Source organism: Limulus polyphemus, unplaced genomic scaffold (assembly GCF_000517525.1).
Source record: "Limulus polyphemus unplaced genomic scaffold, Limulus_polyphemus-2.1.2 Scaffold71, whole genome shotgun sequence".
NCBI classification, from domain to species: Eukaryota; Metazoa; Arthropoda; class Merostomata; order Xiphosura; family Limulidae; genus Limulus; species Limulus polyphemus.
Genome location: NW_013665681.1, coordinates 315,590 through 328,465, shown reverse-complemented (window position 1 = coordinate 328,465; position 12,876 = coordinate 315,590). Strand labels below are relative to the sequence as shown.

The window sequence follows — 12,876 nt, the reverse complement described above, 5'->3', positions numbered from 1 at the left end:
CAGTCCAATCTACCGAACCGATACAGAGATTAATTACTGAAAATAACAGATAAATATAAACTTTTTTCTTAAGAAACGTTTGATAACTATCTCGACACTATAAAGATTTTGCATGTGAAATTTCAAAAATTTCTGATGCATAAAAGTATTTTTAATCTTAAAATGCATATTACTTTGCAATGATAGATAGGCAACATGCAAAAAAAGAAAAAATAGACATGAGAAAAACACTGCTTTGATATTTTGCGTATGAAAGCATCGTAACGTTTACTGATAATCTGCCAAGTTTCATTAACATTCGCTTACTAACTTAAAAGTTAAAGCATGAAAACTATAACAAGCACAAAATGGTTATGAGGTTAGTCCCAGGGACTGAGCCTGTGTTGAAAGAATTAATAAAAAGCTAATACAACAAATAAAGCTTGGTTCCAGAGGAGTACATTCAGGTATCAACAGAAAGCTAATGCAACAAATAAAGCTTGGTTCCAGAGGAGTACATTCAGGTATCAACAGAAAGCTAATCCAACAAATAAAGCTTGGTTCCAGAGGAGTACATTCAGGTATCAACAGAAAGCAAATCCAATACTTTAAACATCCACACACAACACTGTAAAAGAATAACATCAGTATTAATTTATGAACTTTTTCCTTTCAGCACAATAATGTTTACACCCCAGAGATCATCACCAATAGTTCCAAATTAAAGCAATGTTTTCTTACCATTAATAATAGCATCTGCAGCAAGTTGACTGATAACAATGTCATGACTCCTGCTCCACTCACCAGCCATCATTAGATACCAAGCTTCATTCTGAGGATTTCCCAGGGCACGGGACTTCACTGCCTGTATATATCAAAACAGAGATTATGAAACTTGTGTGTCTTTTGGAATAACTTACAAAACTCAGTTTAATAACCTTAGGTATTTGTGTAATTTATAAACATATGAGACAAAAACATTCAATAATTATGACAAACTTTTAAATACTGAAAAAAACTGTCTCACAATTATGAATAACTAACAATTTATACATGATTTCCAAATACTGATACAACTCCTTTACTCGTTAGATGTGAAATGATTCGTACATTATTTTGTATCACCTAAATTGAGACTTAAAATAGTGTAAACATTACTTTTCATATTAGACAAGTTAATGTAAAATCATATATTGTAAATAAAAGACAAGCTACACATTAAATCTACATCTCAACCAGTTTTACAGTCAAAACAAATGTTTATACAACCATAATAATGGACGTGCATACTGTTACACACTGATATGAAAACATTATATAACACATTCATTGTGTTCAATTGAAAAGTAGGTCAGTATGTGTATTTCCAAACCGAATAACATTTTATGCCTCACATGGGATAAACAGACAAGTCAGGGCCTCCAAGATTCAGGCACTGCCATCCCTAATATCTAAAAGTGTTAACAAGAAGAGGAAAGCAAACAATCAGCAGCACCTGACACCTATTACACAGGTGCTCATAATTCAGTTACAGGATGGACTGTCGTGCCCCAAAACCTGAAGTTCAGACCAAGTTCAGCTACTTACATCTTATAATAAGCAGTCTGGTGCACTAACCACTAAACCAAACCCAACCCAAAACAGTAAATCACAGTAGAATGAAAAAATCAGGACAAGCCTTAGCAACCATCCAACTAACTAAATAACAAAGTGAAATAACTTACATAACTTATGGAATTGTCCATTTGGTTAGCAACAAACACCGGTAAACTTTGTCATTGGCGAAATAATTATTACTTAGAAAAACATCTACATGGCTTTTTCTGAGATCATATCAAAGAAAATCTTAACTCACTAATAACACTTAACACTCAAAAATTTACCCAGCTTTATACTTTGTACATTGTCTTTAATATCCAAACATGTAATAAAAAAATTTCAAACTGACAGAAATGTTTCAGTAACAGTTAGTCAACACAAATGTTTCAAATTACAATATTATATTTAACACTAATCTTCCTAGGCTTTGTTGAAACACAATGCATGAAAAAAAAAAAAGTTTTCTAATCCTTCAGTTGATAATAAATTAGAAATAATCTATTTACTGTTATAATCATCTGATGCAATTCAGAAACAGAGGTACCAAACCTACAAGAAGCACTAAGTTATAAAATATGATGGCAGTTTAGTCAGAGAAAAATCTTTACTTAATACATCTCTTCTTTCTCACTGCAACCTCCTTAGTGCTGATGAAATATCAGCTACTTAGATTACCAGGGATTTTCAAAACATGTATGCATTCACTTGGGAATTATGTCAACTGATCAAAACAACATTTTCAACCCATTCTGTCCACGGATCATGAATCTGAGAAAGTAATGCATATCAGAGTAAAGCATACAATACTCCTGACTTATCCATACACTGTCTATGCATCGAAAAAAATAATTACCATCTTGCTAACTGAATTCTGGTGTGAATAAATTACAAAATTCAATAAAATAATCAGCCAAACATCAACAAGAGGCAAACTGAGGATCATTGATTCAGGAAAGTAATGCATATTAGAGTGATGGGTGGAAAAATGTTAAATATAAAACTGCTGAACAATTACACTCTTGTATGTATCAAAGTCTGATACTATCCAACTCATGTATTTCTAGCAATTCATATGTTCATACACAAAATTTTAGTTTTAGTAATAAAAACTTTAAAAGTTCCATCTGTTGAATTTATGCTTTTGAGCAAGATATCAAAGCCAACAAGAAAGTAAGAATGCTTGTGAATTGTTATGGTTTCTTTAAATTCAGAATTTTTATGATTTTATATAAATTTCTTTTAAAACTTGGCATTGTTATTAGTTTAATTTCTGCTAAAACAAATGAACTTTTATAGGTATCATTATTGAATCTTTTACTCAATATCTATATTACCTGGTTTAAGCCTTCTATCTTAACCGTTTTTATCAATTACAATAACCAACATCCCAGTATTCTTGTAGTTTTTTTAATTGATACGAAGGTAAATTTATCTTATTATCATACAGATAATTTCTAGTACACTAACAACATTTTGAAAAGTTCATACCTTTGCCTCATAGATCCATTCCTTTGGAATTTTCAGCTTTGTGTGTAGGAACATCTCCCTATCTTCATTTTCAGAATCTTGATCCAGAGAAACATGTTTCATCAGCAAGTCCTTCACACAAGCCTGTCTCCTGTAGGTAGTGGAAGTTATGATTAAAATACTGTAATCTTCAGTAAGTCTGTTTCTTCCACTTGTATTTCAAAAATCACAAAACCATTTTTTAAGTTTCAGTCTTTCAAAGTACTAAATCACACAGAACTACAAATAAGAGTTTTGTCTCAATTTTGTTAGAAAACACCAAGCATTTTAAAGTTTTACAGAATCATTGTTATATAACATTAAAAGTATCATAACTTACATTTATTGCAGGTACAAACAGCTATGGTTAATCATGAAGTATCAAACTTAATTTGAAGCTCACTTATCAAAAAGCTTACGTCAGATGGCAAACAGCTATGCTTGGATGGCATTACAGAAACTTATTTATTGGCTTTAACTATCGAAACAATCAAGAAAATTATTATAGTGCTACTCATATGTCTAACTGTAAAGCCAGCTTTGTGTTCACTACTCACTGAATAAAAACATTTATTTTAAATAATGTCAATGGTGGAAAGAGCAAATATTTCATTAAATAACAATTCATATATAATCATAATACAATCAAAATTTGGACAAAAGTCTAAAGCAATACATCTAAATATTTAAACAGTTTATACTCTTTACAAAACTAAGTTTGAAAAGAATAACGTTCCAAAAATCATATGTCAGCATAAAATGAATCAGCTAGGATTACATCTGAAGATTTTCAGTAATACAGTTTCACTTATAATACAATAGCAACACATTTTGATTGTTGTTTATGAAAATCATTTAACAAAGTTGTAAGAACACTTACCTCGCAGAATGGGAAATATGAAGAAGTGCAAAAGCTGCCCACTCCCACATCCCCATAGATTCCAGTTGTGCAGCAAAATTACAGTGCAGGGCAGCAGTGGCATGTGATGGCAAGTGTGTGTATCCTAAAGCCTGAAGAACAGCAAAAAGTAACCAGCTGCAAAAAATAAAATAGCATACAATATGAAAAACTGTCAACATTCTCCACAAATAAAGCAAATCTGAATTAAGTTGTCTTCTATATAATTATTCTCTCATAATATTGAATCAAACAAAAACCTTTAAAAAATGCTATATACATGTACATCTTCGTATAGCTTTTACATACATTTTTTCAACTTTCCAACCAGTTAATCACACGAGATGTAATATGGAGCATATCCGTTTTTATTGGATAATAATTATCACATGATGACCAAATGAGGACTACATTTCAAGCTATACCATGAACATTGTAAAAGTTTCTAAATTATTTTTTATAAACACTATGATAATATTCAAAATTCATAGATGCAGCTGTAAGAGTTATTTTTTTTAATAATAAATACTGTTGTTATCCTCCAGCTGGAATAGTTAGTAAAACTGTCAATTTCAAGATCAGAAACCTTGAAAAAGAGCATGTACAATGAGGAATTCCTGCTGATAAAAATACATAACACAAAACAAAGAAAAAACGTTATGACAACATGAGCTCCAAAAAGAATTACAACTAGACCATAAGTGTACACACACACACACATATATATATATATATATACATAAAATAGTTTCATACATCTAAATAAGGTGTTTCTTAGCAACTGCTCTCTGAAATCCTTGAACACAAGAAAAATAAAATATTTACTATGCTAGGAGAAGAGACTTTATGAAAAACTATTCAACAATCTTTCAGAAATTTCTTACCTAAAAACACAGGCTTTGAAAATAACTAAGTGAAGATAAAGAGAGCCAATATTATAGGATTCTATTAGCCTTAAAATTCATTACCAACTCAAGTATCACAATTTACTCAAAACTAAATTTTGACTGAGTCACATAAAAGACCCCATTACATACAAAACCTGTATCAGTGAAATTCTCATTATTAGTCTAATCTGTTATAATACTGTTTAATAAACAAACTTAGATTTATCTCATAAACGTGTCAAACCTAATAAACTAAAGTGGCGACTTCAAGATAGTGGCTACACTTTGCACTACCAATAAGCATTTTTTACATTCTTTTATTGTTGCAAGAGGAACTGCTCTAACTAAATGGAGTTCAAGGTCCAAATATTTACAACTGTTTGACTGTCTCACTCATTTGTATCATTAAAGTCATGGTAGGTATACAGAATCCATTAACACAAATCAGATACAGAAAAGGAACAAATATGTCACTGCAAGGACTAAGACCATAATAATTTTTATTTTTAACAACCATCATGCAATTCTGAAAAGACTGCTTCTTTTAAACTTAAAAATAACATCATTTTCCTGCTACATCTGCTGACTTTCACAAAAATGTATTACTCTATTTCTAACCGACAACTATCATATTCGTGTACGCTACAGCATCATACCTGGCTACCTAGACCAGCTTTGCTTTCCTGTTTCTACAATTTGAAAAAAAAACTATATTTCAAAAACAGTGATGTTGATTTTGAAGTTACCTAACCAAGACACACACTGAAATAGTAACAGCTAAAAACAGATGTTTACAACTAAAATGGTAATGCAGAGAATAATTTTGCTGGTTAGATGGAAATATAACAATCTGTTTTTAAGTGATTTATATATCTTTAGTGCTACATGACTGATTCATTATGTTAGCATGATTATAATAGCTTCAATACTTTTAAGTGTTAAATTGATTATTCTCATACTGAAGGTGCACATAAGACTTATTAAAATAATGGTGTTATCATAAAACACTGCTGGTACGTGTTTGTGTATGTGTATAAAACTAACAATTATTTTTCATTTTTTTTTATATACTCTATTTTACATTTTGTTACTTCATAATGTCAAATTAGGTAATGTTTCAAGTTTTATAAAACTCATACTGGACGAAACTACACATTTGACACAGAAAATTACTTTCAGGTGTGTAAAAGGCATCTAAAATTGAACAGATTAGTCAAAGCCCAACCCAAACCTGGAAAACAACAAGAGAATTAGGAAATATATTTCAAAGGCAAATCAAAATTGAGCTTTATAATGAATAACAGATTTTTCTACATCAAAGTAAATTACAGTAAAAAATAAACATCTCATCACCTAACTATGACTGAAACAAGCAATTCACTGACCTAAGTCTGTAATCCAAGTGGGAAGAGACCGATGTCGTGGGAGACAGTAACTGGTCTAGCCGATGAGATCTATCACAATACAACTTCAGCAAATGGTAACAGGTATCATACAACTGATATGTTTCTTCAGGTTTCATGATGTCCCAGAGTTGTGAAATGTTATTCTCGATGTATGGAGGGAACGGTGGCTTAGCATATTTTTCATTATTACTCTCCCCCTACACAAGTTTAACAAGAGTGGATATAATACACAGACTTGTTCTTTAAGAAACTTGTATTTATCATTAACACATGCTCTTGAAGTTCAGGTGAGAAGTTCCACACCCTACTTGTTTATACTGCATACTAGTTTTGTGGCAGAGAAAAATTCTAGCTATCTGCTAACAAAATAAAACAGTTTATACAATTTTATGTGACAAATGAGACAATAATCAGAAGGAAATATGTTGTCTACAAGTACTTGGGTAATTGTTTTTTTCAATATTTCTTTAGTTGTTTTCCTTGACTTTCAAGGAAATCAAGAGCAAATGTTTTTTATAATCAGAAATGGAATATTTAAGTTTGTATTCCACAGAACTATTAACCATAATTAAAGAAAAGGAAGAAATTATATATTTTAATATCATATAAAAACATAAAACTGACAAAGAAATATGGAAGTGAACACAAAGCAAAACTGAAAGCAGTAATACAAAGTACCTGAAAGGCTTTGTCATAATCTGCTACAGCCTGGGCTACACCAGCTTCAGGAGAACAATGATACCTAAAGGAGATTAAATTTCACATTGATACTCAAACTCACTGCTCCCCATTATACACCATAAATATCTATGTGCATCTATCTCACAGTCAATACCCAAAAACTCAACTATGTAACACTTTTTAAATTTTTTGAATTAATGTGACATTTAATAAGTCTCTTTGAATGTTCAAAAACACTGAAATACCAATGATTAGTTTAATATCTATCACAGAAGATTGAGTACATTATATTAACATGACACTGAATAAGCAAATCGGAAAATCAAGGAGCATCACAACTGATATAAATGTGTGGTGAAACAGCACATTTCAAACTATGCTTTAATATTGCTTTGGATTTCTTAGGTTGTCCAATCCCACCAAAAATTGATTGCTTTGAAGAAGAGAATTTAACAGTCTTCTTCAGCACAAAACCTTCATACACTTAGATTGTAAAGATGTATTTAGATCAGGTATTTGGTATTTCCAAGAGGGGTTGTCAGAATTTAAAAATCTGATCTTCGCAACTGTCAAAATAAAAAGGATTTTTCTTATACATTTTAATAGTATAAATATACATAGTGTATTGTTTTGGGGGTTAGGATTCTTCTACAGTAGGCGTCTGTGACTTGTTAGCAATATATTCAACAAAAAATAAACAGCATGCATTTCACTTGTTATCAGATAATATATATACATACACACACACACACTCAGAACAAGTTAAAAGTATGTATAACAAAGTCTTCACACTATAGATATTATAGGCATATCATAAACACTACATATGTAATTCTCTCCTTGTCAAAAGTCTACTTAGGCCTATTCCATTAGTTTAGAATTTCAGGTGACAAGCTGAACTATCTTCTCTATCATTATCGCACTAGTATTTTGTGTGATTCACTTACAATTGTGGCACAAGTTACAATAATCATTTGATCTTCTTTCTTCTGAAGATACTCTGTTCCTTTTGTCAAAGTGCATTCAGCCTGATTCAGTTACTTAAGAACCACGCTTTGACAGATTAAATTACTTTTCTTATCTCTGTTTCTACTGTTAGTCTTATTCTAACATATGAAATGGTAGGCCTATGTTAATCACTAAGCCCATCACTTCTACAGTAGTTAACTTCCTACCAAACTTTTCCTTTTGTAACTTTACTTTCTTCTGTTATTATCCATTTGCTGCTTCCCACTCATCTCGTGCTATTTATATCTTTATCACTTAATCATCTGTCCACCTTCTATATTCTCAACATTAATGTATTGCATGCGATGTTTGATAGTTTCAACATCAATGACTTATAAACACAACTTCCTACAATCGTCTGCTTTTAACTCTTATTATAACAAAAACTAAACAATAATAAAATATTCGCTCACAAAAATAAATTAATCACTAATAGTTAAACCAAACAGTCTTTTATATCATGACAGGGGCTATCCCTTTGAATTCATGGCATTTGAAAACAAAGGAATATGAATCAACTTGGAGACTTGGACCATCCAGTAACAGACCTGAAATAAGTTGTATCCCACCCATGGAAATCAAAGAGCAGTCCCTTGTGACAGATGAGAATCCCAAAACAAAAGGTTCAAGTAGCAAAAGTTGTTGATGTGCCCCAGGTAACAATATACAACAGCCAGCGGGATAAGCGTTCTCCAAGATTAGACTTCCAGTTACACCATTCATCCAAACAATGCATACATTAAGAAGCTGGATAATGAAATGAGTATTCATGTTATTTCATATGAATACACACCTATAAAGTACCCAAATACAGCACCTATGGATTTCAGCAAAATTAGACTGTTGAAATGGATGCTGGAAACCATCTGCTTTGAACACTAGATGGATTGTGAAAAGCAATCAAATAAAAGCAATGTACTTTGGACTTGACAGCCTTATGATGGAGTCTTTTGCAATGTATACTTCAGGGATATTCACAGTCATTAGACAGAGCATAAACATATGTGGTGACATGAACAATAATGATGTTGTGGGACTCCAATTTTGTTTCAATATATGTACTCAATCTCTGTACATTAAATAAATGAACGGTAAGATCATTAACTATCAACTACAATTTATAATAGAACAATTTACACCACTGGAAAGTTGGTCAACTGCAATACTTAAAAATTCTTATAATTTTGTTTAACATTTCAAGATTGTTAAGGTTTATATTGCACATACTGAAGTATTTCTAAAACAGCTGTATATAATTTATTCAAGGAGTACAGAAATAACCTTAATAAATTAAATGCTATCTATATTACTTTTAATGACATATATATATTTTTTCTTTGAAACCATGAAAAACATATTATACTTAAGGCGTCATTGATGTAAGTTTCAAAACAATATGGGATGAACGGCACAACTAAACACCAAAGGTAATATTTTGGTAAATTCCTGCAAGTGACAAGGTTTGTTAATGTTCAACTTTACTGAAATATCCAAGATTAATGGAGATATTTAGGCAGGAGTATCTCATGTAGCTTTTTCTTCTACTGTACATAATCAATTTGTATGTGTGCATGTGTGTGTGTGTTTCGTAGGAAAGCTTTGAACACCTAATGCATATGCTTATTTTTAATATATATAAGCAAGAACATAAACACAATGACATCAGCACTTTAGAATAACAATTAATATGATTTAACAGTTCACTAAGTGTAAATTTAAAATTTAATAAGTTTCAACCACATATTTGCTGAAGGATTGTTACAAACTGGCACCAGGTCCAGAAATTAAAGACCTATACTTTTAGCACATCTTTATTTCAGTAAGAAAAATTCTAGTAACTGACCACAGATGTACAGCTAATGCTCTCCTCCAATTCAGTTCCTCACAACAGTTCACTTGAACCTCTGATGATTGCCAAACAAGGGCACCAGCTAGTAAGGCATAAATCTTGAGTCTTCGAGAGTTAATAAATGCATCGGTCTACAGTAGATACAGTTAAACAAACATGCCAGTTAATGATTAGAATAGAACAAAGAGTATTTAAGTTATACTGATTCTAATAGTAAATGAATTACAGTTGTTCCTGGTATTTCCTGATATTGATATAATAATAAAGAAAGGAGGCACATTATGAACAGCTAAATTAATTGCAAACCTCACATATTAAAAGTATTAAAAACATTTAAAATGAAAACAGTGGAGCAGTACTGTGAAAAACAAAACTTTTCAACAAAACTAATTAAAGCACTTGCATCATAGACAAATCTAAAACTAAAATTATACAAACAAGTTAAAAGAATGAATCATTATCAAACAATATTCCTCAGTTTTCTTAAAAAATGTATTTTACACTAATGCAACAAAACTCAGCATAATGCAATAGAGTAGCATGACAAGTCAAACCATGTTGAACGTGGGGGGGGGGGGGGGGGAGTACTTTATCTTATGATCATATCATGACCAGGAATTATTCTAACCAGATATAATCACAAATCACATAATATTATAATTGTTTAATCTTATTAACCCTCTCACCATGGGCATCCTTTTGTACACATCACAACATTACTTTTAAAATTTAATTAAGGTACTTTAATATCATGGTATACAAATAAACTTGTCATTACAATGTAGCTAATAATCCAAATTTAAATTTCCCCAAGTATGAGAACTGTGATATTTGCTCACCTGTCATATCCTCTCTTTCATAAATTGACAATAGTTCTCTCTTACATTTAATACCATATTATTTATAACCAACAGAAAGCCAAAATTATATTTTATCAATTGACATCTTATATTACATTTTTTTCTGTACAGATAATTGTCTGTTTCGCTTCCAGCACAAACTTCATTTCCATGGGAAACACACTGACAAGCTTAGCTGAGTTATTAATGGTTCTTGTCCCATAGTTAGAAAGCCAGAAAAATTGTGAGTTTTAGGACAATGTCTGTTTTCTACATGTTAATATTCTGTGTTCTTTAATGCAATATTTAATTAAATAAAAATTTATTTAGTAGAGTAGCACCACTCTTATAAAAAGGCAGGGTTAACTTAATCGACAGCAAAAGAAAAAAGAAGATCCAGGTAGGTACTATATTTGTTTTTCATGTGTGTTCTTTATTTATTATTATAAATGTAACTAAAATGTAAAAATTAGAAACTTTTTAGGTTAGATTAAGTAAAATAAATAATAATAATAAAATTTTTCATGAGGTATGTGTCAAAAAATCTAATCTTTCCAATTGTCAAAATAAAAGGCTTTTACTTGTATTTCTTAATAGTATAAATATATACTGTTGTTGTTGGGCTTAGGATTCTTCTACAATAGATGTCTGTGACTTGTTGCTGATAAATTCAATGATAAATGCACAGCACTCACTTCACTTGTTTTCAAAGTAACATATATATATATTTGGAAGAAGTTAACTCTCTCAACACAGACTCGGTCAATCTGACCAACCACGTGACCTCTTTGTACTCGATTAAAGTCTTTATAGATTTAATACTTCTAGTTTTCAATATAATGTGTATATCTTCACAAAATTTGGCAGTCTTTCAGTTAATATTATAAGTCTTTCACATACAAAAAAATCATATTTTTTAGTGAAGTATTTTTAATAAAATAAAATAAAGATTTGTTCATGAATATATTAAGCATTTGTTTTGAATAGTCCGCGTGCAAAGTAATTTTAATGTTAAAATTAAAAATACTTTTCCTCATCTCAAAAATTTCCTTTGTATAATCTCTAAAACCTCCTAAATGCATTTCAAACGTTTAATTTCAGTAAAACTTTATAGTTTCTGTTATTTTCTCTACCCTATCTCAAAATGGAATCGATCAATTCGACTATGCTTTTAACCACCATAAAAAAATCGAAATAAACCTGTTACTTTCCTTACCGTAACACTATACAAGGTTTGGCAATTTGGGCATACAAAAAAAAGAGAAAGAAATGTAAATTAACCCTTTTTTTTTCTTTCTAGAATGACTTCACATTGTAACATAAAACTAAATTCCAAAGTAGCTCTAAGTTTGTAATAGTATACATCTATTTATAATCAAGTTTTATTGCCCTTTGAACCGTGTCACTCAGGGAATGTGCAGCTCACTTTACGCTAACAAATTACATTACTCACGAGCTGCTCACGTGTGAGCCTTATGAAATTTTTATCATATTATTATTATTAATCATTTTACATAATCTAATCTTAACAAACCAAAAAGGATCAATATTTTTACATTTTAATGGTTTTATAATTATACATAAAGAATAAACAAGAAATAAAATACTTAACCAATCTTTTTTTTTCTTGCTGTTGGGTTTTGAAGAGAGTTAACCCTAACTTTTTATACTAATGATGGTAATGCACTTAATAATTTTTATTTAATTAAATATTGCACCAAAGAATATAGACTAATAACATGCAAAATGTAGACAAATTCCCTTACATCAAAATTGTTTTTGCTTTCTAACTATGTGACAAGAGCCGTTCCAAATTCATTCAAGCTAGTCGTTTACTTTTCCATAGGAACAATACTGGTACTCTGAGTGAAAATGACATTTAACATAATGTTATACATCATTTGATAGATGAAAACCTTGACTTTTTATTAGTTACACATAATATATAATTAAATGTTAGAGAGAACTATCAACGAATTCTGAAAGAGAGGATGGATGTGACAGGTGGGTGTGGCAGGAGAAGTCTGATTTTCTATTCGATAGCTTTGTAACCAAACAAAATTGAAGTCTATAAAAATTATGGAATAACAATTTTATACAGTAATTTACACTTCATTTTTTACCTTTTCGGGGGGGGGGAGATAAAATAGGGATGATACCACGCTAAGAGAAAATGTGTCACGTGCGTCACATTAGTGGAAATTTCAGGAGTTTTGAAAATATT

General features: G+C 30.7%; 1 protein-coding gene across 7 annotated transcripts in view; it reads right to left on the bottom strand.

Moving 5' to 3' along the window:
- LOC106465876 (nuclear pore complex protein Nup98-Nup96-like) overlaps nucleotides 1-12,876 on the bottom strand; it is an 87,742-nt gene that overhangs the window by 7,103 nt on the left and 67,763 nt on the right. For all 7 annotated transcript variants that reach the window (XM_022394287.1, XM_022394310.1, XM_013926119.2 and 4 more), the window contains 6 exons: nucleotides 9,808-9,944; nucleotides 6,954-7,017; nucleotides 6,255-6,472; nucleotides 3,965-4,120; nucleotides 3,067-3,196; nucleotides 721-844 (listed from right to left, as the gene is read on the bottom strand). In XM_022394287.1, coding sequence (XP_022249995.1) covers nucleotides 721-844; nucleotides 3,067-3,196; nucleotides 3,965-4,120; nucleotides 6,255-6,472; nucleotides 6,954-7,017; nucleotides 9,808-9,944 — 829 coding nt within the window. The remainder of the gene's footprint in view (nucleotides 1-720; nucleotides 845-3,066; nucleotides 3,197-3,964; nucleotides 4,121-6,254; nucleotides 6,473-6,953; nucleotides 7,018-9,807; nucleotides 9,945-12,876) is intronic.